The following is a 27,983-nucleotide window of genomic DNA, read 5'->3' as shown; positions in this document are numbered from 1 at the left end:
CGTCGTGGTTAGAGACACCGCATTTGGACTCGGAGCAAGTTCGAATCCCACCTCCTGCTGCAGTTCCCTCAACTGTAAATACGCACGCGGTGCTGTTTGAAAGTATGACGTCCCTTCGTTCTACCGCGGAACGGTTACTTAATGACAGTCAGTCTTTCTCATGTGACGCAACAGGTGTGTAATGACCTGTAGCGCAGGTGTGAAAATAAGGGGAGCCTAAGTTGCACTGGTTTAAACCAAGTAGGCAAGTAGAATCGTGTGCGTAAATCAGAATTGTTTATTCATTTTATGAGTGTAATGCTTAGATTTTGTGAGTTTATTCTGATATCTGGGCATCCAGATAGGGTTCACTGTACAAGCCAGCTGTATGATGGGTAAATACTACGGGTAACACTGTAAAGCACTTTTTGAGGAAAGTGCCATTGAAACGTATAAAGCGAAACGTGACTTGCTGGAAAGTCCCAACGCAGCATGAGGAGATGGAGAAACATGAGGCTCCTTGGAGATGCGGAGCGCTTGAGGAACACGGGAGACGATCCTCGCGTCTTCAGGACACAAGTCTGAAGGAGAAGGGCAACGAAGAGAACCTGGGAATGTAGCGCGTCGAACTCGAGAGCCCATTCTTCGAGAACAGCGAGCGTGGAAGTTCTAAACGTCCGGGAAGGTCTGGGACTCGAGGACCTTGAAAGAGGACGGCTCGCTCGGGCCTGGGGCTCGGCCAGGATCTTGTGCCCCGGCGCTCTCTTTTCGGCGTGTTTATTCGGAGGACTTTAACCCAAATCGCCCTTCTCTTGCGTCCTGGGGTGAGAGGTAGCCTAGTTCCTGGCGCGCTGTGGGAACGAGAAGAAGATCCCTTCCCCGCCAGAGGAACTGTGCTGAGGCAAGCTTACGGCCTCAGCCGGGCCGCGACTCATCTCCGTCACGTAAGAAAATGTAGAGGTGGGCATTTCAGGAACTACCGATCTCTTCGAGGTTCATGTGAGACATGCAGTTTGTCACGTTCTCCGCGTTTGCATCAGAGCCTCGGGCCCTTTCGGACGTTGAAGATCCCTCTCGTGCGGGCTAGACCCGAACACGTGTCGAAGAAGTCCCGCTCCAGGATGCACGTTGCAAGCTTAACCCAAGAGGCCTTCAAAATCCGGCAGCGTCTACGCTGGGACTTGAACCAGCAGCCTTCAGGGTGCATCTACATTTATGCAGCTAGACAGAGCAAATGCTCTTCTCGAAAGCGACGCGTTTCGCAGCAGATGAGGAGCTCTACTTAGAGACACGCCGCTGCCGTTAGGTTTTTCTCGAACCGTTACACGTTTCACACGAGCCGTCGGGTACGGAATTGAATCTTAAAGGAAATGCGGCGGCGATCGCGATCAACGTGGCGATCGTTTGTGGAGCAGCTGGGAGATCCGGAGGGAAGCGGGTACAAAAGAAAAGCGTCTTCAGACCCCTCTTGAATGGTGCTCCAAGGGACTCAGCAGCTCCGAAGGGGAAAGGGAGCTCGTTGCACTACATTGGGGCTGGAAGCAAAAACCAACAGACTTTAGATTTTGGACCCTCCCTCTATTCTTGTCCTTCACCACTACCTGGCGCCATCTTCTGTTTCGTTCGAAGCCCCGTTCGCAAAAACATTTCCTTCTGCCAATTCCCTTCTTTTCTGCGCAGACATATAATTCGTACGATGATCAGTTCTATTAATGTATTTGTCATCGTTTGCAATATTACTGTACATAATGATTCGTCAAGCGTCCAAACAAGGCTGACAATGACTACGTGACTGTGACGGAGCAGCTTTCTTCTCCAGAAATCAGCACCGAGCAACTGCCACGTAAAAAACGTGGAGGAAGTGCGGTTTAGACCCCGGAATGACATGAGGGGACAGTCGAGGCCGTCTCCCGGGCTCGGACGGAGCCCACCTTCCGGCAGCGCCGCGTCTTACCTTCAGCACGGTGATGTTCCAGGCAAAGCTCTCCATGGCTTTCTGCAGCTTTCTGCCCTTCAGACCCTCCTTGGCTCCAATCCTGTGGAGGTCTTCGTGGAAGTCCAGCCCTGAGAGCGAAGACAGAGGACAAACCCTAGTCACCACCGCCTGCTTGACGGCTCAGGTCCTGCTGAGCCACGTGCTTCACCGTTACCCCACGCCCAAAAAGGACAGAACGCAACCCCCAGAGCGCGGGGCTCCCGCGTTCCTCCCGAGCGGATCCGGCAAAACCTAGCAGGAGGGCCACTCCTGGGACTTGAAGCGCCAACACCTTCACTTCCAGGCCTCTAAAGTGGGTGAAAATAGGAGCTCGGAGTTTCCGGAATGAGGGCCTCCAAAGGGCCAGGGCCACGTCCAAGGGCCTCCTCTCCTGTTCTTGACGCGAGCCCTCCTTGCCGGCTCTCGAACCGCTCGGCCTCTGCATCGTCGGCCAGTAACATGACGCTTCCAAACGTGCCCCAGCCTCCTCCCTACGGGACTGGCTGCAACTATTAATAGCCCACGGGCGCCTGGGGGCGTTGGGTTGGGGGGCGGTGATGGACTACAGGTGCGCCGCTAAACTGCGCGGCTGGCAACTCTCCTCCGGCCTTGGCCTGGTTCTGCAACGGCCGTGGTCCATCGCCAGCGCCCACGCTCACGCCGCGTGCGTCTCCGCACTCTGGGATGTGCGTAAGTGGGTCAGCACGCACGCACACACACACACACACACACACACACACTCCAACCAAGAGGTGTTGGCGACAGGGCTCGAAACAACCCGTAACGCCACGAGATACAAAACCGCCCTTTCAGACAACATGTATGACGGATGTAATATTTAACTTTTATTTATTATTAAACCGCTCTGAGTTTTGCATCCCTTCCAGGCCTAAAGCCGCCACAGCCGTGCCTCTTTCCAAGCAATGCGTGCTGGCCGCGCCCCAGCTTCCTCACTCGAACCCTCAGCCGGACATGCACCCTCACCCCATTCCACATTTTTGCGGCCCGTTGCTTACTTCCCACCTCGAGGCGGTGGCGGTGGTGCGGGGCTCTAACGAAATGTCTCCTGCAGCACGCTGGCGGCACACAGGATTTTCCCAGGATGAGGCCCCAAAATATTTTCATTTCCATTTTTTCGTTTATTAATAGGCAAGAGGGCCCCTAGGACCCCCCGCCGCTCAGGTCAACGACAGTCTCTCTCACTAAGCTGCACTGCACATGTTTGTTCTGCTGCGCTTCCCGTTTTTACCACCTTCCGCATGGCTACTGAACGTGGGGGTCATCGCCCACCCCCCGACCCCAACCCCCGATGAAGGCAGGAGCCAAGTGGTTTGTAGGACAATTTGAGGCCCTGTCACCGTTTCGCTTTACTTGGAAATAATAGCATGATTACTACGTATTTGTGCTCTCTCGTGAGGTGGGTACTTATCAGGAGTACAGTAATCCATGGTATTACTGGGTGTTATTACCCTGTGACTTCGAAATCGAAACTTCTCACACCGTCTTCATCGGGCAGGTTGCTGGGCTTTATTGCGCTGGACACTCACATATTTTACGATTCCCCCCTCGGGCAAAGGTTTTCCATCAGAACGGCCGGCTACACCAACGCAGGACTTCGAGAGCCTATGGTAATGAGGGTAAATCAAAGCCGGTCGGCGAACCTGGACTCATTTGATCCTTCGCTCTGAAGGCGACATCAACCGAGGAGCAAACAACAAAGGAGGCCAGAAGAAAGAGCAGCCGCACTCATTATCAGTAGTATCGTGTGTGTGTGTGTGTGTGTGTGTGTGTGTGTGTGTGTGTCTGGGGGGGGTGCTCCTACGTTGAATGCGATGCTCTGCCGTCTGCATACATTTCCAAACAGGCTCCTCAAGCAGGCGCGTGGCGGAGCGAGGAGAAACGATGACGCGGTTCTGCCGGCGACTTTCCAAAAGTGCCACTTTTGTCTGTCCTCACTAAATGCCTGACCCATTTTGTGGCCCGACCGGCGTCACCGAAACGCATCCAGCGTCGAGGACACGCTTGTACTTGCACCCCGCTGTGGGGGGGAGCAACAACCTTTTTTCATACGTGGCTGTAACCCCGACACCGTAAAAAAAATGTGATCTCCATGGAGGGAGTGCAGGGGGACTTTGAAAGTGAACAGGTTCGCAAGCTGCCAGATTCCCAAGAGCTGCTGGGATTGGGGTCGCTCCTCCGGCTGGGGTTCCGTTCCACCACATTTCCGTTTATTTATTTAGCAGACGCTTTTCTCCAAAGCAACTTCCAATGAACTCTGTGTAGTGTTACCAGCCCACACACCTTATTCACTGTGGTGACTTACACTGCTAGGTACACTACTTACATTGGCTCACTCATCCATACATCAATGGAACACACACACTATGGGTGAACCTGAACAGCATATCTTTGGAGGGTGGGAGGAAACCAGAGCACCCCAAGGAAACTCCACACAGAGTGGGGATCGAACCCACGTCCTCCCACACCACCTGTAAGACAGCAGCGCTACTCGCTGTGCCACCATGATACCGGGAGCTTTGCTGAGTAAGGACAAGGTGGTGTGATGGGAGGATGAGGCCGCAGGAGGGTGCCGACCCAGAAACTGGACCGTGGATGGGACGCACTGGGGGCGGACGTCACGGACAGACAAAAACGAGGCCCTGTCCCTTTGGCCCGGTCGCCCGCGAATCAGTTCGGCACCTGTCCCGTACCACCTGGAAACTGCTTCACGAGCTCCCGTCTCCTCACAGCACACCCGAGACTGAGAACGTGTCCCACGGGTGGGGTAGTGGCATCAGCTGTCCCTTCGCAAGTGGAAAAACCCGGGTTCGAATCCCACCTCCTCCTGTAGTACCCGCGAGCAAGGTTCTCACCTTGAACTGATACAGTAAAAACTACCCGGCTCCATACATGGGTAAATACCTTGAAAACATGGTACCACGCAACTGGAAATTGTCCCTAAGTGACAAATATGACCCATCGTTGCCTTTTACAACGGTACCGGGTCATTTACGTCAGGGACAGTGAGCTGTCCAGGATGGACTGGAACACAGACAGGAGTTCAGTGAAGAGGTGCCCAGCAGGACTGGAAATTGCACACACGCACACACACACACGGACCTTTTAATGTAGTTCGGCCCTTACCTCTTTCACCAGCCAGAATGAGGGTTCGCAGACCCGGTGCTGCAAAGAGATGCATTGTGGGGGAAACACCTGATCTGACTCACCTCGTCCTGCCACGTTCGCCCCTAGAGCGTACAGGTGAGCTCCCTGACCACCCGGCTCCACCCGGAGGCCCAAAACCAGCCGAACGTTCAAGGGAACGTGTCGGGCCGACACGCGCCGACCTCCCGAGGGGGAGAGGAAACGACAGTTGCCATCGACAGCAAACACATCTAAGGGTCAAAGGGTCAAGCGTCCCAGAGCGCGGTGGGCCATCCGAAGACAAACATACACATAATAACAACGGGGACTCGCAGCGGCATCGTATCGAGCACTTCGGCAGTGCAGCTGTGGAACGTGCAAATCACAGCAATTTTGGGGAAGTGGAGAAAAGGGATGCGGGGACCCGGTAATTAACGCTCCGAAACAGCTAAAGGGAATAGGGAACGGAGACGCGGCCCGTGTCGACGCTGCTATTTGTAGCAATTGCTCTCCGTAAATTGAGCTGCGTCCGAATGCGTCCGTCGAGCCGAGAGTCAGAGTTCACGGACGGCGCTGCTTACCCGTTCGCTGCGCCTGCACGAGCTTGGCGTAGACGGCGTCGGCCGACTCGATCAGCGTGCGACTCGTCTGGATCATCTGCGTGGGACAGAGCGTCAGTGACAACGAACAAGCGTGGCGAGATGCGAACGTCTGCCCTCCGCCACGCTACGGGTCAGCGTTCCGAAGTCGAGCGGGACGAAAGGCTGTAAACGGAGAAGCGTTGCGGTGACGATGACACGTGGCCTTTACGACATCCTCGTGAGCTGCAGGTAGGGATGATGCCTTCGAGCTGGAAAATCTATGGCATTTATTACATAAATAATCACATAAAATGCAACCCGGTTTGAGGAACAACGTAAATCATGTGGGGATGGAGTGACATTTTCACAGCCCAATAAAACATGACATGTCCCCTGGCCCCTCGCCTGTACCGGAGCCGGCTGCACGTCTCAACACGACACGATATTGGCCCCGCCCCCATGTGGCAATATGGCATGTCCTTGGCCCCGCCTCCATGTTCCTGGTACAATTCTGTTGCCATTGCTTTCACAGGTGTTGTTTGTCTGTACCAAACACAGGATAGGCGGGATGCTTCTCCAGAACCGTGAAACCAGATTATATTGAGAATACACACACACACACACACACACACGTTGACATGGACACTGTTAGCACGAGCTCATTTCTGGCCCTGACAGGTCCATTCTGAGGCTTGTCAGGACTGCGGTTCCTATCAAGCCTTCCGCTCCTCCTACAGGGTCACGGGTTCCTGCCGGTGCGGCGCCGCTCGTTCGCCCGGAACGGACCTGCTGCGCAACTGAGAACTCGAGCAGTCGGCACAAATCGCGGGCCATTAGTCCGCTTCCCGGATCTTCAGAACGCACTCGCGGCCCTGTAGAGTGCACAGGTGTGGAATTTCCGTCTCCCGCCACACTTTCGTGAGGCTGCGGCGGAACCGCTCTGCTGCACATTATTGCATCTTTTTCATATCCTTAATATAGCGCTTGATTAAAATCGAAATGATATAACACTGCATATGATATTACAAAAAAAAGAATCTGCCAAAGGAATAAATGCAGAACCATCTCGCACCCAAAGAGCATCGGGACACACACACACACACACACACACACACACACACACACACACACACTGCTGTGAACACACCTCTAGTAGATCTCAGAGCATCGCAACATCGAAAAGTGGATTTTTGGTCCGATGTTAGCCGAGGGGGATCTTGCAGGACTTCTGCCCCACGTGGCCATAAAACCCTCGCTCTGTGCGAGTGTGTGCGTTTTACCTGCCGACTCCGCCCACAAACACACGTGGCGCTCCGCAGGCGAACTCTGCCGAAGGTTTCCGACAAACCGGTATGAAACGTGATAAAAGCAACGGGGATTTGGGTTGAACGCGCAGGCCTTTCCTCTGCCTCTCGCGTTAAAGCGCCATAAACCGCAGTCGCGTCCTGCGTGATTGTGAAGCCAATCTTGGCGTAACGCGCGGTGCGAATGGCGAGCGGAGAGCGGCGAGGCGCACCGTGTCGTAGGCGTTGAGAACCTTCCTGAGGAGCTCCGGCACCGGTCCGCAGGCCTCCATGGTGGGGTAGGGCCGGCTGAGGTCCACCGAGACCCCCGGGGAGCGCTCGCTGTTCAGCAGCCAGCTGGACACGGTCAGGATGCACTGCTTCATGTTGGCGGCCGGCGTGAGCCCGCAGAGCTCCTTGAAGGACACCAAGGCATTCTGTGAGAAGCGAAGAAGAAAGACGATGAGCCGTTACCCCGGGGCTCTCAGTCACTCCCGTCCGGTGACCGAGGTTCCGGCCTCAGGGCGGTTCTTCCTTGAGCAGCTGGTGCCTGTTGTCCTTCGGCCGCTCGGCTCTACTGCACCCCTCCCCCGCTACCCTACTGCGAGACGGAAACGTTCGCACCCCCGGCACCGAGTCCCATTCAAAGGGGACCCGCGTTCCCCCAGCGCGGGAGTCCGATTCTCCGCTTCGGCACACGTGGTGTAGCTGCTACCCCGGGCTACGGAGATCAACCGAAAAGAGCGGGGGATGGGGGGTGAAGCAGGCTTTTGGGGAGGGGATGTTCCACCCAAGGCAACTGAAGACCCCCTGAGGACAAAGCCCAGAACTGAGAGAGGTTACATCATCAGAGGCGGAGCGGTTTGGTTGCACGCCTTGGGACGACAGAACGGAGCCTGAGATGTGTGCGCAATGTAGCAGGGACACACTACTAACACATCAGTCCCCCCCCGAACCCCACCCCGGCCCCCCTGGCCTGACCCCACCCTGGGCACTGGGGAGAATCTCCGTGCTCCATCTACCCTCTGACCCGTGGCAGGGTGCAGCTGGGGTGGTGGGGGCGGGGGGGGTGCCCTGTCCGTGTTCCAGTAAACACACACACGTAAAGGAGCAGCAGGAGGCGTGGAAACACGAAGCGTCTCTGCTTTTAATTAGAGGGGCAAAAAAAAAAAATTGCACCCGTTTCAGTTTTCTTTCTCAAAACACTACATTTCTGCTAAGAGACGTAACGGTTCACAAGACAAGGAGAAGGAATGGAGAAAGAAATGTCTTCTGGCTTCTTCCTCAGAAAACAGGCAATTGAGACAAACACACCTATAATAATAATAATAATAATAATAACAACTTTATTTTAAAGCTACATGCAGTTGTTTTCCCATGTCTGAAGCAGTGTAATTTTATCCCTAGAGGGTTAGTACCTTGATGAGGGCCACTCCAGCAGGAGGTGGGAATCACACCCGGTACCTTTGACTGCTCGGTCACACCTCCGTCTATTAGGCTACTATTTGTATTGCAGCTCCTTTTTCCAGTTTGCAGATGCTTTTGTCCAAAGCGACAGAACACCTCAAGTGGCGCTGCTGTTGGACCTTTTATGATCTAAAAGGCTCCTCGTAAGAGCGGCAGTCTTGCCACTTCAGACCACGAAGACGAGCTGACGGGTAACTCGGTGTCCGGAGAAGCGCGTCAGAGTCCGGAAAACTCCGAGCGCTGACCCGTTTCAGCAGGTAGGCCTCGCCCAACTTGATGACCCGGATGGTAACCCAACGAAGTGCGAAAACGCAGCCGAGCCGTACAAGTCGCTGTGTACGGGAGCCCCTGCTTAGGAAACAGAGGAGCCCAAGTGTAAAAGAAGCACACGACTGCCCCGGGGACCGTGTCCTTGGGTGTGCGAGCGATGGGGAGGACGCTCCGCCTCGTTACCCATGCCTTCCTGCTCCTTTGGGAACCGGGTGTCCACAGGATCTCCTGCAGCTCTGTCCAACAAAGCTGTCAATGGAACAGTACCCCCCGCCCGCGCACAGACCCACCCAGCTCCTCTGATGGAGCCCAGATTTATTTAGCTAAGTGGGTTTTTTCCCCCATTCTAGGAAAGATTAACGTTTTATTTAAAACAGAGGGACAGAGAGCAATATGCCTGGGCCTTGGGCACGAGGTGGTAATCGCTGATCCCTGTTCGTCCCCAGGTGCCCAGGTCCATTATCGTGATTTCATCGCCCTTCCCCCCGTTCCTTGTTCCCTTCGTTGGTTTTGAGGTCACCAGCCAGGCTGCGGTTGTCCCATGAATCCAGCAGAGCTGCTCAGCGGGACAGAGCGGGAGAACAGCTCCAGTATCTGACTCGGGTTATTGATTTTCGGAGCTTTTAGAGTAGCCGCCATCGCGCGAAACGGGAGGAATTCCTTTGCCTCGATCTCACGTCGCTTTTCGCCCCGCAATCCCTCGTCGGGAAGAAGTTCGCCTCTTGAGGGGCCCGAATTGCTTTTTTCGCTTGCGCTCATCGCCGCGCTCTTACATCATTACACTGCTTCATCTGGTGTTTTTCGGTAATTCCTTAAAATAAGCGTTTCGATCTCAAGAGCCACAGAGACATTTTGGAAAAACAAAGAAATCATAAACAGAAAGCTCGTGATTGCAGTTAACGTACTCGTCGCTACGTCCTCCCGATCCCCAGTGCCCCGGGACACTGGTAACATTTATAAATTAGTGATGTCCCCATTTGCCCAATTACTGAAAAACAGCCAACGGAAAATAGACTTAATCACTGCATGACAGAAGGAACATTTCATCCGGACATCACTGTAAAAGTCACATTGTTCAGTTGATTTAAACGGTTACCGGTGTCTCTCCTTCTTTACCCACTTCTGATGGGTATCTCACCATCATTTCAACTTAGTGCTGTCTAAACATTTATGTTCACCTCCTCTTTTTCCATCCTTGTCACTTCAGTGCTAAATTGCAATCAGGTTCATTAACCCCTCCAACACACACTACTCACACACACACACATATATACAGAAGCCCACTGGGTACCTAAGTAATCTGTGGCACTGAACAATCTGGGGACATACATCTTCAGCATTTTTTTGTACAAAAAAATTTAAATCCATTCCACCCTCAGGTTTTAAAAATATGCTGAAATATCTGTTATTCATCCAACAGAGAAAATAAATAAAAAGCATAAGTAAATAAAATGGAATAAAATGAGAACATGTAGTTAGTCCTGAAACTGAGCATTACAGTCTCTATAAAACAGGTTTCATTTTACAGAGTAACCTATCATCCAAAATCTAATAAATAAATCTAAGTTTAAACTGACATTTAGATTAACTTTTTAAGTGGATGCTTCTCTCCAAAAATATGTACACATAGAAAGTCAGTGTAAAACAAGTGACAGACACAGTTCTATCCAACAGATGCGGTAAAACTTATTACTGGCTTGTCTCAATATGGTGTTAAAAATCTTAGGAACAAAACTATAGGAACAGTGAATATATCCATAAAAGCAGTGATAGAACAAGGCTCTTCATAGTAAGACAGTAAGGTTGTAAACGCCTTCATCAATTAAAAGGCAGTCATGATCGCTCGAAGCCCACCAAGAAGCTGTAAAACTTGTCAAAATCCTGATTTTGGATCTCTTCTGCATGAAGAATGAGCAGGTTCAGGAAAGGAACGCATTGTGTCCGGATGAACAAAAAGCACCAACGCGTGACGAGATAGTCAAAAGGCTACAAGAACACAACGTAACACGAAATGCCTACCTGTACGTTCTCTCTGAGGTCGGTAGCTTCCCTCAGAGGTTGCGTGGAAGCCCTGAAGAGCTCATCCACCACCTTGATGCCCGTGGATTTGGTGGAGGTGTACTCCCTGGCCTTCTTGTACTTTCGCACGGACAAGCCTCTCTTGTGGGCTTTGCCGCCGCCCCTGCGGTTCGTGATGGCGATGTGCACAAAGAGCATGGTGTTGGGGAGGAACTCGCCAGTCAACGACTGCAAGGGGACATGCCGGTAGCCTGCCTGCAAGCACTCAAACGGGATGGTGTACTGGCCGATGAACTCGTCCCCGATGTAGTCGTCATCCAGCACCACAAAGCGAAGTGCCGCAAGCTCGGGAAGGTTGATCTGGAACTCAAAACTCTCATCGAAGATGGGGTTGTCCCCGTTCTGAGAGACGGTCTTGGTCCTCTGCTCAGCGCAGTCGGCAGGGATACCGTGGATCTCAACATAGACGTACGGCTCTACCACATCACCCTTGGCCGCAGACCCCCGGGGCTTGGGTAGATTCTGCCCACTGATGACCTTGATGTGCAGAAGCTGAGCAGACACACCTGGCAGAGAGTCCCTCGCATTGGCGCTGAAATAAGACACCTCTTCCCTCATGATAGCAGGACGCAACACGTACCCGCAATTCCCGTTTTGTCTGAACCAGCCCAGGTTGAGGTCCATCATCAGACCCGGCGTCTGGAAGTTCATGGCTACAATCTGACACCCACACTTCCAGAAGTCCTGAGGGTTCATGTTGCTGGCGTCAATTCGCATGGGGGTGGGATACACCCTAGAGAGGAACCTTTTGTTGTAGCGCACAAAGTCTTCTGGATATTCATTGGCAAACCTGTTTGCAAGAACTTCATTGAAAGAACACATTTCCCAGTACTTCTGCTCCCTCTTTGATGTCTCAAAGTCTCTGAACTGCACAGACTTGCACAAAGACACCAGATCAGATAGATCTTTGCAAAGCCTAGGCCTTTTAATATTTATCCCATTGACCTGATCATTCTCCTCTGCTCCAACCCTCCTGGACATCTCCAACCCCTCTTCCTCATCTGTGACTTCTCCATCTGAATCTGGGTGGTCAGGAGGCAATTTCTTCCCCTTGAGAAGGATTCTTCCTTTAAGTTGCTCTGGAGAGGGCAAGTAATGTTCATCGGCTTTTGGCCCTTCTGTGTACAGCTTATCCCCCAAGATCTTTTTTATGTGCTGTGCCATGACCTTCTGCTGATACACAGTGCAGTGAGTCACCAGGCCGAGGATCAAGGGGTACTCGGAGCTTTCAAAGGCATACTGGTTGATGACATCCAGGACTTTGGAGAACGGTAACTGAGAAGCGACAGAACTCCCCATATAGACGAGCGGTTCGCTCTCCGGACCATCCCAAACAACAACCTCCAAACTTCGACAGCCCATTCTAAGGGCCCTGATGTAACTACCGATGTCCGAGGATCCCCAGAAGTGATCCTCCAGGAGAAAGGCATTATGGGACGAGTTGATGTAATAGTGAGACAAGGGCTGTGTCATATCCTGGCAGACTTCTTTGTGCTGGGGGTCAAAGATGTGGCACTCGGATGAAAGGAGGTAATGCGTGAACCCATCGATGGACAGATAACCCCGCTCCCTGCCCTCTGTGGATGGTTCGTATTTTTGGATTATATTCTTACACATCTCTTCTGCCACGCCTTCTACCCCTTGTTCGACTTCCACAAATAGCATCAGGTCTTTGCAGTCCAAGTACTCTTTGTTGCTGGAAAACTGCACGAGAAGAAAGAAAATTTCTGGGCGTGTGCAGAGTTCACAGTAGGCCTCTGTGAATATATCAACGTTTATTTTTTCCCCGTATTGATCTTTTGCCTTCTGCAGCTCCTTGAACTTCAGCTCTATTCGCGATGCCTTCATGCCAGGATTCAACCCCTTGATGATCTGAGTTGCTCTGAAGACATCGATTTGGCCCTCCTTTTCTATGTCGGCTAGCTCAAACACCGACCCAATCCAGGAGGTCCTCAGGCTGGGCTGGCTAGGCTCAATGACCCCCACCGCATGCCTCCCGTAGGAAACAAGGTATCGAAGACCCATAACCCATGTGCTAACCACATCAGCTGTTGCAGCCACCAGGTCCAACGATTCATAGTTTTCCCCGTAGATGATGGAGAAAGCGCACTCCTCTGGGAACTGGTCAGAGAGGCCATTGCTGCGAAGCACTGGGGTCTTCTTGCCTAATCGTACCTCCTTGATGCTCTTGATCTCCAGCTTGGCCTTCTCTGAGTCCTTCTTAGAAGGCTCCCATCGAAGCCAGTGCATGTCCTGGTCCAGCAGGAAGTACCGGTTGTACATGCGTGAATTGGAGCGGACTTTCTTCATCTCGCAGCCCTCCATCATGAAGGCGATGCAGGCGGCTGTGCTGTTCATCTTCCGGTCATTGGGCATGGTGCTGAAGGACACGGTCTTCTTGCGTACCTGCTTTTGCTTGGAGCCATCCTAGAGAAGGGAAGAGAGAGAGAAATGCCATTACGCAACACTCAGCAGACAAAACCAAGGTCGGGACATAATCAAAGCTGCAGACCACATCCACCGACAGAAAACTCACTTGGACAAACAGCAGAACACGCTTGAAAAGAGAACGTTTAGACTCCCGTCTGTTTGGAGACTAAACATAAAGCTTTGGCTTCAGAAGTTACAGACAGGTACAATACACCTCCCAGAAGTGTTTGATAATCCAGCTCAGATGGGAAGCACAGGTCATGTAGAGAGTCCTGCAATAAATTAATTTCAGGAGCTGGAGGTGGAATTTTTTAAAAAAAAGACAACTCTTGTGACTCTAGAGGCAGCCTGACAGCGAAAAGCAGTCTGCTGTTACAAGGTATTTTTTTGGCAAAGAGGAACACTGCTGACTGAACCCATTACAAACCAAACACAAAAGCAGAGCAGTTGCCACAGAACAGAGAAGTGCAGTTTATGTAACTCTCATAATACAATCTTTTCCCCATAAAATTCGAAGAAACAAACCGATCGTGTTCAAAGCACAGCCTTCTTTGTCAACGTAGGGCGTGATGCGTAAAAATGGATCGGGCCAAATTAAAGGGTACATCCATCCTAATGTCCATGACTTGTTCAGAAGGCCCGAAGCTGGCTGTTGAGGCTTCTTTCCAGTTCCTTTCCATGAACCTTGAGCTTCTCTAGTAATGGAGGTGTGAAAAAAACAAAACCCCTCTTATCGTACTCGGGGCTCTGGCCACTTTGGTTCCTGGCACGCTCTGTCTGCTCTGGGCAGGGAGATGAAAGGCTGTAACGCAATGGTACTCTGGTACGGGTCACTAGTCCAGGGAGGGTGGGGGGGCAGCCTGCGGGAGGGTGTCATTTCTTAAAATGGAAAAGCGGAGGTCACTGTCTGACCCACCCTTGTATTGGACCAAGACCCCTTTCCCCAGGGAAACATGGAATCCAAAGGACAGGAGGAGCCAAGAGGCAGAGCAACAAGGACAAAGCAAGGCTGTTTGAGTCTTGGAATTTACCATGAAAAGAAGCATTAAAAATTGTATTTTTTTTGCTATTATATCACAGATAGATTTGTATACCCATAACACATATAATGCATAATTTTCTCAAAAATGCAGCCCTTGATTCAGCTTTGACGAAGCCATCACTGGATCCACTGAGAGTGAGACATATTTTCACACAAGCCCAGTTCTCATTTTGCTGAGAAATATTTGTCCCATTTGAATGCGGTAATACTTGGAAATTAATGTTAATACCGATGTGATCATAGCATTTGGCTCCGTGTATCAGACGATATAATGCTACGTGGTTTAATTTGTATTCTGCGGAAGATCATGCGGAAGTTGAAGGAAGCTTGAATTCTAAGATTCAGCGATGCTGGCTAGACCTAACCGTAACTGAACCACCAACCAGGATGAACCGTTGCGGAAGATCCCCAGCGTTATCTTCCTTTCCTTTAATGCAGGCATTCTTCAATGGCAGACTGGAGATTTTATCATCAAGACTGAATTGAGCAACAAAAAAAAAAGAGAGCAAGAAATAAATATTTAGTGCTTATCAAAACAAGGAGATGCTGCTTGGATGACCTTGAAACTGCATCGCGAACAAAAGGAACTCCCACCTCCAAACACGAGGACCACCCACATCAAATGCATGCAAATCAAGTGAATCACAACCGAAAAAAGCATGAGAGAGGGCTGTGCTTAGGTGGAACAATGTAAAAATGGCACGGAAAACACTAAGAGTACGTATACCCTCAGTCTGCACATCACTGAGTCACTGGTATCATTCAGCATGAAGATCCTGCAAAGCAGTTGCGCTGCGAGCTCGGCCTGAGAGACACTAAAAACATCACTCTGGTCCACCAGACAGCCTAACTAGGGCATCTTGGGAAGAGAGGCATGCAAAAATTGGGATGAGAGACAGCACATTCTGGCCCTCTTTTAACACCACCATCCCCCATGTTATCCCATCTCCGCTTCTTCTCCAAGTTCTCAGACCAGAACTCTGTCCCAGATGTCCGTGTTAATACCACCCAGCCGTAAATATGAGATCATATTTTTCTGAGTCATCTTCATCGCTTTAACGAGCCTCACTTCCACATATTACCAGCTGCATCGTACAAATACTCAACGTACGGCGGTCGGAGTCGGTGCGATGCTGTCCTTCTGAAAGGCAACGGGCATGTTTAGTTTGAGCGATAAAGTGGAAACACCTTGACATGGACGCAGCCGGGGGCTCAACATGCCAGGAGAGGCAGAGGAATCGCGAGTTCGGCCACAATTGTTTCCAGACTGCCTTCCAGGAAGTGCCATCAACAGCAGAGGTCAAATGTCGTGGGCAATCTTGCGTTTCACGGGCAGCCGTGCGCAAATTTAATTATTTTTTTTCTCTGTGGGAGAAAGGCTCATAGTTTTGAGATCAGTTTGTCATCACTTAAGGGACGTGGGGAGGGGGAAACACTGCTCTCCTGCCAGACCTCTCACCTTTGCTGAGATTCATTTGTGACTGAGCCCTAATTAGCCGATCAATCCCCACCACAAGGGTTATACCATAATAACTTTTTTTTTTCCCCTCTCTGGAAGAAATCATGGTGCTTTCCTAAGGTGACGACACGCATTTTTTGAAATGACGGTATTCTCCCATGACGGTACAGGTCAAATTTGTAAATATCGTTACCATGAACTTTTTGTGCAAGAGCGAGTCATTTCAGAGACCCACGACCGATTTGGGGCCGTACAGTAACTGAAAGTAACGTCTTTTCTTTGTTGACTTTATTTTTGTGGAATTTCCTGTATTAGAGCACAGAGATAACAGCTGCCGGCTGCCACCGAAATTATATTTCATCTCACATTTAGATAATGAAACCCAAGCAGCAGAGAGCTGCAGATAACTCGAGCTCAAAACAGTTAAATACAGGGGAGATGTTATGTAACCGAATCCGAGAAGTAGGCTTAAGATATTCAAAGTTATGTACTTTGGCAATGACTTGAAGCACAAATCCTGCAGGACACTATAATTTTGGGTTTTGGACTATGTCCTGAGCCATTGCATAAAGACGTGATTCGTCAAACAGACAGGTGCAATGTTGAATAAAAGTGTTTGCATGTGTTGGTGGTGCAAGACAGAGGGGAATGATGAAAGCGGGACAGTGCGTGCTGCCCAGCAACAAGGGCGGCATGGACTCTGCCCGTTGGCGTCAACGATCCGTATCTACGGGAGTTTTTAACGAATTGTGTGTACACGAGTCCTCACTCAAGGGGTCGGGGTCAAGTTAAGTTGGCGAGACCTGATCTGTCCGCAGTCGCGACAGGCCGTTGTGATTTTCTCAAATTCATACACTCTGGCTCTATAGCTATAATAAATAAACGGCAAACACAAGGTTCGAATGCGGAAGAAGCCAGTTTCCTCCCTTATTGAGCTCGGGAGCATTTTGCTGACACCTACAGGTTGGCTGTGTAACTACAGGTTGCACTTGGAAAACGAATTTTATCTTTGCAAATTCCGAACGCGACCGTTTGCGACGCAAGGAGCAAGGGTACAGTTTACCAAGTGACTTCAGGATTATTTCAAAAATAGCTCATTAAAAAAAAGGTTGTTTATCCCAAAACAGCATCTAGAGGAAATGCTATTAGAATAGAACTCACTGGTACCTGAGCTGTGGATTTAGCTGCGATTCAGAAGTCACACGGGAGATGAACAACACAACATTACCGCTGATCAAAAATGGGAAAAGGTTTCACCGTATCAAAGTGCCACACGTCACTGGAGATATAACGCTGTGAGCTCTGCACGAGAACACGGAAGATTTGCGGGTTTAAAGGATCTGCTGGTAGATGCACTTTGTTGGGGTTTTTTTAAAACTCCATTTCAAAAGCTGTCTCGCGATCCAAACAGCGGAAGTGCAAGTTCTCTCCTACAGTGAAAAGAATATGAAACACCCTTAGGAGCTGCGCAGAAGTGTTAACATGAAAATCCATATTTTTACACAACTTGAAGCAGTGGTCTATGGTTTAAAAAAAATCCGAAGAACAAGAGCATGTGGGAAGAAAGAGGTAGAATCTCGAAAGTGAGCAGAAGTAGTTTTGTGTTTATTGAGTGTGTGGTAGAAGATGAAGTTCTTCTGAGGGCTCCTCTGAGACTCCATTCCGGACATTGGGTACAACAGACTTCCTGGCTCTGGGGTCAGGGGTCACGCCACCACCAGTACCGTCTTTAAACCCATGCTTGATCCCAGGAGCTGTTTTGGACGACGTCCCGCACAGAAAACAATGACTGCTTGTAGAAGAGCACGGGCCAACGCACACTGAACGGTCGTTGTTTCCGCTCCCGTTGCTCAACGTTTCTTTATCGAATCTTTGGCTCGGGATGCTCCAGAACAAGAGGGCACCCAAAGGTTTCCGACGTGACTCGGGAACGGTACGGACTTTCGGATGATGCGCAAGTTAAACATGGATAATTTATTCAGCAAACCTTTTCAGTGGCTGAGAAGATGTATCTCAATTATTCATGAAATCAGTTCATCTTAAGTCCTTCCCCTTATTCAGAGGAGTGTTCGTACCCTCTGAGGTCCAGTCCTCCGGGTGTTGTGCCAACTCTTCCGGAGGAGATCGTTAATTCTGGGAGCACAGAGATCCTCCGGGGCGTTGACACCAGTCGGGCCAACGGGAAGTGTGACCGACTGCCTCGAGTCATGGGCTCACCTCCAGCCGCCGGGGCCCGTTCCCACGGACAGCTTCCTGCGGAGCAAAGGTCTCCACGGAGCAGGTCAGCTGGCTGTGTTCAAGCTCAACTCTGGATGAGCTTGAAAGAGCACATTAACGCTTTGGACTTAACGGCTTCCCAAACACGTAAACTATTCATCGTTTGCGTTTTTTTCCGCGCTTTTCTCTTTCCACGTCATCCCGTGGATCGTACACGCACACAACACTGTTTTTACCTTCCGGAAGCACTTGTTCTCTTCATTTTTATTAACTTTAATCTTTTTCGTACATTTCACGTTGCCCGGAACCTGTCCAACACATAACGAGATTAAACACACGTAAGGCCGGGCGGGGGGCGATTATGAGAACTCCTCTTAAAGAACCCAGAAGCTTATTCAAGAACACAGAGCGAGAGACACACCCGACTTGATGGTTCCTCCCCAAAATAACGGACAGGAGAAAAGTGCGTGTACATTAGCTGGAAGGCGATGACTTCGGTTCACAAGTTTGACCAGGAAATGAGGCACCGTGTCTTCCCAGTGGGGGAGGACTCTTGGGACACTTTGCTTTGACTCACCTATCCAGTTGGTCCAACAGAAGTGTTGCCCAGGTGTACTCCAACTTTTGTTTGGTACTCAAGGTATACGAAAGGTAATATGGAAAAACAAACGTTATCCTGTTTATAGTAAAATAATATGCTGAAGTTCGGAGGTATTTTCCCAGGGCGACTTAGTGGGAAAACAGGGAGATATGGAAGCGGAAAACGACAAGAGCAAAATGTTTGTTGAGATGTATGAGGAGCAAGTGAGACAATTTGGTAAGTTCTAACATAAATTTACATTTATTTATTTAGCAGATGCAGGGGGCACAGTGGGTTGGACCAGATCCTGCTCTCTGGTGGGTCTGGGGTTCAAGTCCAACTTCGGGTGCCTTGCAACAGCCTGGCATCCCATCCTGGGTGTGTCCCCTCCCCCTCCAGCCTTACACCCTGTGTTGCCAGGTTAGGCTCTAGCTCCCCATGATCCCATATGGGACAAGCAGTTCAGGCAATGTGGGGGTGTGTGTGTATTTAGCAGATGTTTTTTGTCCAAAGCCACTTCCAGTGAACTCTCTGTAGTGTCATGAGCCCACACGCCTTATTCACCGCAGTAACTTACACTGCTAGATACACTACTTACAATGAGTCACTCATCCATGAAACACACACACTCTCTGTGTCACTAACACACTACAGGTGAACAGCATGTCTTTGGAGTGTGGGAGGAAACCAGAGCACCCACACACAGGGAGAACATGCAAACTCCATACAGACTGAGTGGGGATTGAAGCCATATCCTCTCGCGCTACCCAGGAGCTGTGAGACAGCAGGGCTACCCACTGTGTCACCATGCCACCTGGTGCAAGCAGCAACTTGCAGGGATGTATTTCTTAACCAGCGTTCCTATTGGGAGCTGTTTACCTCTCAGTGTAGGAGTGAGGCTGCAGCAGTGCGTTTTTAATTTTTTTAATCTATGTATATGTACGTGTGCTGCAAGAGAGGAAACCTCTCGTATGGCACGCCATAATTCCTTTGCTGGTAGATGTGGGTTTGAGAGGTGCCGTCTGTGACTGCAGAAGAGTTCATCTCCCCGAAGCCCACCAGCCCACCAGCCCACTGCCCCCTTTGCCTGAGTGACTGAGTGCATCCGCTTCATTACCCCTCTGACCCCACGCGCTTCCCTCGACGCACTTCACCGCAGGGGTCAGCGCAGATGTGTCTCCAGAGAGAGGACTTCTGACAGCATCACAATGCAGAGCTGCTCACTTTGCCTTTTGATAAATACTAGAAATTATGCATAATCAAGAATCTTTTGTTAAAACTTGTTCTTTTTATTTTAAATTACTGTTACTCAAAATGAAAGGCTCATTTTCATTCTGACTTAACTCACACAGCTTACTTTCTGCATCTTGAAGTTCTGCATGGATGTCGAGATACTTAACTGAGTCCCTTCAGGTAAAGTACCTTGTTCAGGAGGAACTGAGACTTGATGCAACAGTCTTCAGTTTCAGCTCCTTAACCACTCTCTGCTCCACTGAGCTGTGCTGTTTGCCCCCAGCAGTGTAAAAGCACAAGGTTTTATTTGCATTTGACCACTTGTTTCCATCTGATGGCATTCTCTGATCATCTGCTAACCTGGGACTGCGTCTCATGGGTAACTGGGCTAGCCTGCTGGTCAAGTTTACCCTTCCCCGGGCTGCCATTGCCCAAAACCAGAGTCAAGCACAGCAAGCCTCCAGACGTCACGGCAGCATCCAGCAGACGTGAGACTGGGCGCTGGGATGCGGAAAGGGGAGGCCACAAAGTCAAGCAGTTCATCATCCAACACGTGGCTCCTCCTTTTCAATACGTTCCTGCCAATTTCCTTAGACATGCCAGTCTAAAACTCTTCCCCATCATTCTTCAAAGTTCCTCATTTCATGTCTTATAAACTGCCCCAGTAGAAAAAAAAAAGTTTATTTTGCAAAGTAAATGAAATTCAAGGAACCTTAATTTGATTTCCCAGAATTTCCATTATGGCCAGGGCGACGTGGGAACTCGAGCGACGCTGAAATTCAAATTTCGAGCCACTCTGTTCCCACTCGATCAGATATGCTTAACAGCCCCACTGAAATGATTACTTTCGTTTTCAGCTGTTAAGCCCGAGAGCCACGCAATTTCCTTTGATTTAATTAAACAAATTCCACTCTTAGCTGAGTCACATCCAGCGGGCGTGGCCTCGACAATACGAAGGGGAAGCGCCCTTGTTTGGTTGACCACGTTCGTCTCTCCTGCTGTTCTCGTTGACTTTGTTCCTTTTCCAGGATGTCCATAGTGCGGTCTCGTGTAACCGCTTCATCGTGTTGGTCTCATTGTGGGCCTGACCAGCGGAGAGCCCCTCCAGGCCTGAGCAGAGGCCTCCTTTGATGAACGTAGACATTCCTGGCCTCCTCCTTGAATCCACAAACTCTGGATGGAGTTTGAAACATTGAGGGTGAAGAAGGACCAAAATTCATTTGAGCTCTACAGCTAAAGACTGAACTTTCTGCACAGGGTCTGCAGCGGGCCTTTGTAGCTGTAATGCTCGAGCCCGCTGGGGATAGACCCAGCTTCCGTGAGGTCGATGACCCTGGCAGTGTTGCGTGGTGGGGAAGTACCCGCAGTGAACACAACAGACTCAAAAGGTCTCAATGGATCCTGGTCAAGATCCTGTTTTCCCTCCACCCGCTGCCACAAAGGAGGTGAAATTCACGCCTTCCTCTATCCCACACTAAGAGAATGCGATCCGGTGGCCCCTTCTCCGACAATATATGTATTTTCTCCCTCCATCCTGCTAGCCACCACGAGCTCGCTCCCTTTTTAAACAGGAGGGACATTTCTGTGCAAGCTGACAGCCAGCAATTGTCTCGCAGAACAATATCCTACTTTGCCTTTTCCTTCCACCGTGAGAGTCCGGATCCGGTGCGTTCCTGGTACGGCGCTCGTGTTGACCCTCCGTCCGAAAGCCGAAGAATGCCCTATATTCTTAAATAAACGGCCATCTGTTCCGCGCCCCGACCTAAAGGTCCCGCTCCCCCGTGGCACCCCGCAAACAGGTTCAGGAGCGCTCGGCCTTAGCCGGTCTACGACACGGCCAGCTCAAAGCTACCAAGATGTTCCTTCAGGCCTTCCAATAGCAATTCAAGACGTCCTGTGGGAATGCAGGTAAGAAAGAGAGAGGAATTTCTTTGAGCCTAAGGCTGCCAGAAGGCACTGCCAACCTAGGGAGACCTTTCCAGTCGCCTTGGCGAAGAAAAGCCACGTACGCTAACACCAAGCAAACCGACCTAACAGCTCCAAACATCTGCATCCACGGGAAAACACGCACAAGAAAAATGGAAATCGCTGCAACGTCTGCCATGTCACGAGAGGAAAACCAATTGTGTGGTAAATAAAGCAGACACTTACTCCATCCGAGACAATAACTGTTGCCCTTAAGGTTCAAATTCAGTGTGTTTAACAGCTCTCCTTCCGTGGCGACTCAACGAGCCTCGGGTGGTGAAAAGCGGGAAATATCTCAATGACATCACGAGTTCAGGGCTGCGTGGAATAAAGCATGAGGAGCCCACCTTACAGTACCAAGCAGCATGCACTACCTCAGCTAGAACTACCAAAGAAGTCATGTCTCTGGCTTCGAATCGTATGCATTTTTAAGTGTTGATGTAGGTGGTCTGCTGGTTTATCCCCCTGGCTTCCCAGCATGCACTTTGGGGAAGCTGAAAGAGAGGAGCTCATAGAAAGCCACCTGTGCTATCCCAGGGTGACAATACACACCCCCCAGGGCACTGAGACATCTCTTAGGTCAGCTGGATGGCAAAGCAGATGGGCTTGTTTATGACTGCAGTGCCCTAAGGCCCAGTTACCAGGTGTGTGTGTGTGTGTGTGTGTGTGTGTGTGGTTGCACTGCAGCCCAGCAGGAGCTTTGTTTTGGTGCTGATCGAGAGTTGCGTGGTTTGGGTGGGTCCACTTGCCTCCCCCGATCACCGTCGAAGGGGACATGGGGTTTGGGTGTACCCTGTTATACCTTCAACCTGTTTCGATTCACCCGGGAAGAGCATACAGCTGCTTGCCAAGTTTGTATTTATCAGTGTGCGTGTCTGTTTTTACGCGCACCAGCGCTTGTGTGGAAGTGTGTGGGTGATAAAACAATATTCGTTTTCTCCTCTAATAATGAGTGGAAATTCCCAGAGGAGCATTTGACTGCCAGATGTGGAGAGAATGATGGGAAAGTCAGTTGTGCTGAGGCATGACGCAGAAAAGAAGTATGAGATGTGCTCTAAATGAGAATGCGAGCAACGCACCGAACAACGAGCGGCCAGTTTGTTTCGTGAGCCGCTGTGAGATGAACACACGGATATTTGGACGTTCAAGGACCACAGGGAAGCGTGAAGGGGGAATAAGTGTTGGTGAAAGTGTGTGCGAGCGCACGTGTGTGTGTGTATGTGTGTGTGTGTGTGTGTGTGCTGCACATGATTCCATGGACTGAAACGTTTATGGTTGCTGCACATCATTCTGGAGTTTGTTGTTCATGCATTTCCCGAGGGTGGGGGTCGGGGTCATTTTCCTCAACATTATGATCCACGAATCGATACGAGTCCATCGCAGCCGCGTGCCTGACTGCTGACAAATGTCTGGTGCTCATTCTCCAAAAGCCTGCCTTCCCTGTAGGTCACTTTACCAGCCAGCGACCCCTTCCTGCGACCTCCGGAGCGGCGATAACGCCCCCGCAGCCGTCGCTCCCGCCGTCGGACTCTCCGGTCCACTTCGCCTCGTGTTCCACGAAGCAGGAGCCTTTGGATGGCAGCGTCTGAACTCAACGCGGAAACCCGAACACCAGGTCCCGAGCAGAGCCAGCCGCTCTTTCTAACTTCTTTTCATAGTTCAATGCTCCCGTCCTGCAGGCCGGGATAAAATTTTAAAGTTATAATTATGTGTTCGCTTAGCGGTCACTTTAGTCCACACTTACGTGTGACAAAGAGACACACACACTGATTTTTACATTTATATAGGCGCCTAATTTTTTATTCTAACGAACACCTTGATCGATGGTGCACCGGCGGGATTCGAACCTGGGTCCTTCCAGTTCAAGGCAGCTCTTCCAGCAACTAGTTCACCTGCTCATGCCGGGAAATTTTTACAGAAAGGAAACCATATCTGTCATATACTGGCTATTTTTTTCCCCCCAACATCTTACTTTTTAAGCAAATTATCCAGTTGTTTTGGCTAAAGAAATTCTTAATCGCAAATAATGGGACAGCTGGTACTGTAGCGGTTGGAGTTGCTCCCTTTGGACCCAAAGGTCGCAGGTTTGAATCCCACCTCCAGCTTGAGTGGGGTATTTACCCATAACTGCTCTAGTAAAATTACCCAGCTGTATAAAAGGGTCAAGACGCGTAAGTAGTTTAACAATGTACGTTGCTTTGGAGGAAAGCATCAGCTAAATGACTGACTGTAAGCCTAATTCTCGAAAACTTCCGGAAAGGTGTTGAAAACCTGGGGGGGGGACAGCAGAATCGAGCAGAGTGGAAACGGATCGTGAGGAACTCAACAGTTTAAGGTCTGATGGCTGTTCCACTTGCGCTGCTCCTAACCCTGCGTGGAAAACACTGACATGGAGAGGAGCCCCGGGGGCGAGAACACCGAAGCCCTCCTGGATCAACGTGAGCGGACTAATGAAGCGCCGCAGGAGCAGCGAGTCGAGCCAAACCAGGCAAGTTCGTCGAGACCGCAACTGGAGACAGGGCTTCGAGGTGAAGCACCGTCAGGAAGTCGAGGCAGCTTTGGATTCACACCTAGAGCCTCCGCAGAGCCCTGGAAACGAGATACAAACTGATGGACAGAGAAGACCGGAAGAGCCTTTGGAGGAACCAGGTGAAACCGATCTTGGTACGCAGGTTAACTGGCGTGAACGTCTTCGCTCAGTGACCATTTAAAACTCGGAGACGCGTCGGGGATCAAACGCCCGAGTCAGACGACAGCCAGACCAACGCGGACCGACCGTCAAAGGTCATTTGAGGACACCCTCAGAGGGGAAGGCAGGCGCTTCGGCAGAGCGACGGCTCGAAAATTTCATTCTGAATCGAGCTTCATGAGCCGTTCCACATGAATGCATCGCGCAGAATGAAAAGCAAGAATAATTAAAAAACCATTTCTGTCAACTGTACGTTTCGGCGGGAGGATCCATTCAGCCGGAGCACAAGTTACTAGATGAACGAAAGCTGCCGCTATACTTCTGTCCGACCGAAAGGGAACATTTACACCGAAGTTTTTATTGAGCGGCATGTCGTCTGAGCACAGCTCCCGTCTTATTAAACTGCCATTAAAAGTGTGACATAAAAACCGAACTCACTTTTCCCTCCAGATGTTCGTACTGACAAGGCCAAGTCGGGAACCATCCGCAATAATCCACGTTCAAAATCATACGGATAATTGCAGGTACTTTCCGACTCAGTCTCTTGTATTATTGACTCTTTCTTTATTCATCTATCTCTGATTTAGTTCTTTACCGTTAACTAATTTACACTCATGGCGGTTTGGATGGTTGGGGATTTTTTTTTTTTTTTAAATATAACGTGGTTTTTGCATAATTGTTCTCATCAATCACTGTATTTCACCCTTTGTAAAATCTTAAGATTTAAAGAAACAAAGTATACATTAGCGTTAATGTCACCGAGCAGGTTATATTAAGTATGAGACATGCTGTCTTGTAGGGAAGTAACTGTTGCTTGGAGAAGGAGTGAATTTCTCTCGAATTCCACCTCTCCGCAGCCAACACTGTTTCGTCGTGTCCACGGAGCACAGGCTGTGCGAGATGGAGAAGCGTTCTCCTCTTCCGCCTTCAACAAAAGGCGGTCAAGGTTCGAGCGAACGTCCTTATCGACCTCATCTCCAAGTCTTCATAAGAGAGTGAGACAGGAAGAGTTGTGCGGCGAGCTCTTTGCGGGGCGTCCGCGAGCTCGTTTGTTCACTCGTTTAACCGACGCTTACAGCTACTGACCCGTTTATACCGCTGGGTCATTTTACCGGAGCAATTTAGGACTGGTACCTTGGTCAAGGGTACGGCAGCTGGAGGTGGGATTCGAACCTGTGACCTTTGGGTAGAAATACAGCAGCTCGAAGCACGACGCAACCAAACCTCACGAGAGAGCTACTAACGCAAAGCTGCACGCAGGAGCACCGGCGTAAAGTGCGGGTACGCGTGGGCAACCTGGGCAGCGCCTGTATGAGACGGTGTGGGCTGACGGGTCCGAGCGAGACGCGAGGCCTTTCTTCCCGACGACGCGCGAGTCACCGACCATGCGGAGTGCGGGGCGGCTCTCTGCGAGACCCGAGCCGGACGCTCCGGGAGGACGGAAGGAGGCGGCGCCGTTCGATGAACGTAAAAGAAGGCGGGAGAGACGGGAAGGCGGCACCACAGAGAACCAGAGGTTCAGCAGCGGGAGAACGAGCGGTTGTCGAAGAGTGCGCATTAACACGACTCCGCGCCGACTTACTGGCGAGACGTCGGCGCTCCGGACGCTCGGAACCGAGAGTGTGTGTAGGGGGAGTCCGCCGGGGTGAGCGATCGCGGGCGCCGCGGTGCTGCGCGGCTCAGGGTGCGCAGAGCGGCCCGTGGCGTAACCTTCACCGCTGCCTGCAATGCAGCTGCAGGAGAGAGGGCCTTCGTCGCGGCCCCGCCCCCCTCCCCATCGCCCCGCGCCGCGCCTCGCACGCTGTTCCGAGAAACACAGCCACTTTCGAAGAGAGTACACACAACCACAGTCAGACCGTTATCCACACATACGTCACATGTACAAACACACACACCTGTCTGTCTGTCACATCACGGGCGCTTAGCAACCAGCAACCCCTTCGCTGTTCACGTGACGCCTTGAAAGGGTTGCCTTCCGACTGACAGTTCTTGAGGGACAGGGGGCTGCGAGGGGGTCGAGGCTGAGGGGCGGGGGGGTATCATGGGCGGGACCCTAGCTCCGTCACCCTGGAGGTGTACAGAACGGGCTGTGGTGCGGACGCACCTACCTGCAATCATTTGCCGTTTCTCGTTCACACTCTTTTTTCCTCCAGGGCACTACAACAGCGGGCAGCGGGACTGGAACTAACAACCTGAAGGTGACGTGTCCTTAACCTCGGCCTCGGTCTCAGAACCCCTTATTAAAAGAGAGCCCCCACCCCACTGTGTGTTCTCAGCATCTCCACACCCAGCCATCCATCCAGCCCCCGCTCTGCCCATCCTTCCCGTGCCCTTGACCGCGGTCCACCGTTAATCCCTCCAGCGCCTGAGCGCGGCGCTCTGCTAACGTCAGAATGCAGCGAGAACAGCGAACCGAGGCGGGCGGGGCACAAAGCGCTCCGACACCTGGGCACGAACCGCGGCTCTCGGACACACGGCGCGCCTCTCTCGGCAGGTAGCGGTCCGGTTGCGGCGGAGTTCCACGCACGGTGGTTACAAGTGCGGGCTGCGGCAAACCCCGAGCAAACCTCAGAGCGACCGTAACGACCCAAAATCCAAATGGCTTGGGTGGCAGAGCCACTCGGGGCCATGTGAGCAACTTGGAGGGGCTCCTCGGGAAAAACCACAGTCAACCCCAGCCTGCATTTTGTGATCGTGGCCTGTTCAGCCACAGGGAAACAGTCTGGTTGACTGGTCAAATTTTTCCCTTCCTCCATCATGGGTGCCCAGAAAGCGAAGGACTTTCCTGCCTCTGGATGGACACGGGTGGTCCTCAACCCCACCAGGGTGCCTCCCACAATCCACCGTCCCCCAACCGGCAGAAATTAAGTCAAGCGGATCGCCAAGCGGCCCCCGGCAGAGCAAGCCAACAGGGTCTTGCGACACTATTAACTCCGGCCTAAAAAAAGCCACACGGAGCCTATTTCCGCGGCCAAAGGATTCTCTCACGTCCAGGATCAGAACCGAGCGGAGAGGTCCTGCAGCGGCGCCCGTGAATCATGCCTCCTTTCAGCGACGCGTTGCGCGCCCACGCCTACGGAGCCCCTCGGCACTATAAATAGTCGACGTTTTGTTCTTCCCCTCGGTTCCGCTTCGCCTTCCCGAGCGGAGGGAACTCGCGGTCGGATTTTCTCGGCACCTCAACCAGCGACTCCCAGTTATTTTAGCCGACGCTCCGCGGGACGCGTTGAGAAGCCGCGTCTCGGCACCGGCCGGGCAGGCGGCTGTCGCGCCGGTTAAGGACACCGATCTGTAGCCTGAATTTCGCCAGTTCAAGCCTCGCTCCCTGATCCCACTTCGCAGTACTATACTATGGTAAGATACGCAACCTGAAGTGCTATAGTGAGCACCCAGGAGCACAAACGGCTCTTCGAGATGCAGCGTATCCATGAGCCGCTCTCCTTTAAATAGAGACAAGAAGACAGAGGCCATCAGCTGTTATTCCCCAACCGACGTCTCGCTCATCTTCGACAGGCTCCGACAGCGTGCGTGGGGACGGGGCGCGGAGCCGCACATCCAGGTCGGACGTCGACGTCCACTTCCGGATCTCG

General features: G+C 51.2%; 1 protein-coding gene across 1 annotated transcript in view; it reads right to left on the bottom strand.

Annotated features, from left to right (window-relative positions):
• Positions 1-27,983, bottom strand: part of LOC108941768 (inactive phospholipase C-like protein 2) — a 51,957-nt gene that overhangs the window by 2,779 nt on the left and 21,195 nt on the right. The window contains exons 2-5 of the mRNA XM_018764595.2: positions 10,719-13,205; positions 7,196-7,399; positions 5,680-5,755; positions 1,934-2,043 (exon numbers count right to left, since the gene is read on the bottom strand). Coding sequence (XP_018620111.2) covers positions 1,934-2,043; positions 5,680-5,755; positions 7,196-7,399; positions 10,719-13,205 — 2,877 coding nt within the window. The remainder of the gene's footprint in view (positions 1-1,933; positions 2,044-5,679; positions 5,756-7,195; positions 7,400-10,718; positions 13,206-27,983) is intronic.

The sequence above is a fragment of the Scleropages formosus genome, chromosome 8 (genome assembly GCF_900964775.1).
Source record: "Scleropages formosus chromosome 8, fSclFor1.1, whole genome shotgun sequence".
NCBI classification, from domain to species: domain Eukaryota; kingdom Metazoa; phylum Chordata; class Actinopteri; order Osteoglossiformes; family Osteoglossidae; genus Scleropages; species Scleropages formosus.
The sequence above is the reverse complement of the archived record's forward strand: the minus strand, read 5'-3'. Positions and strand labels throughout refer to the sequence as shown.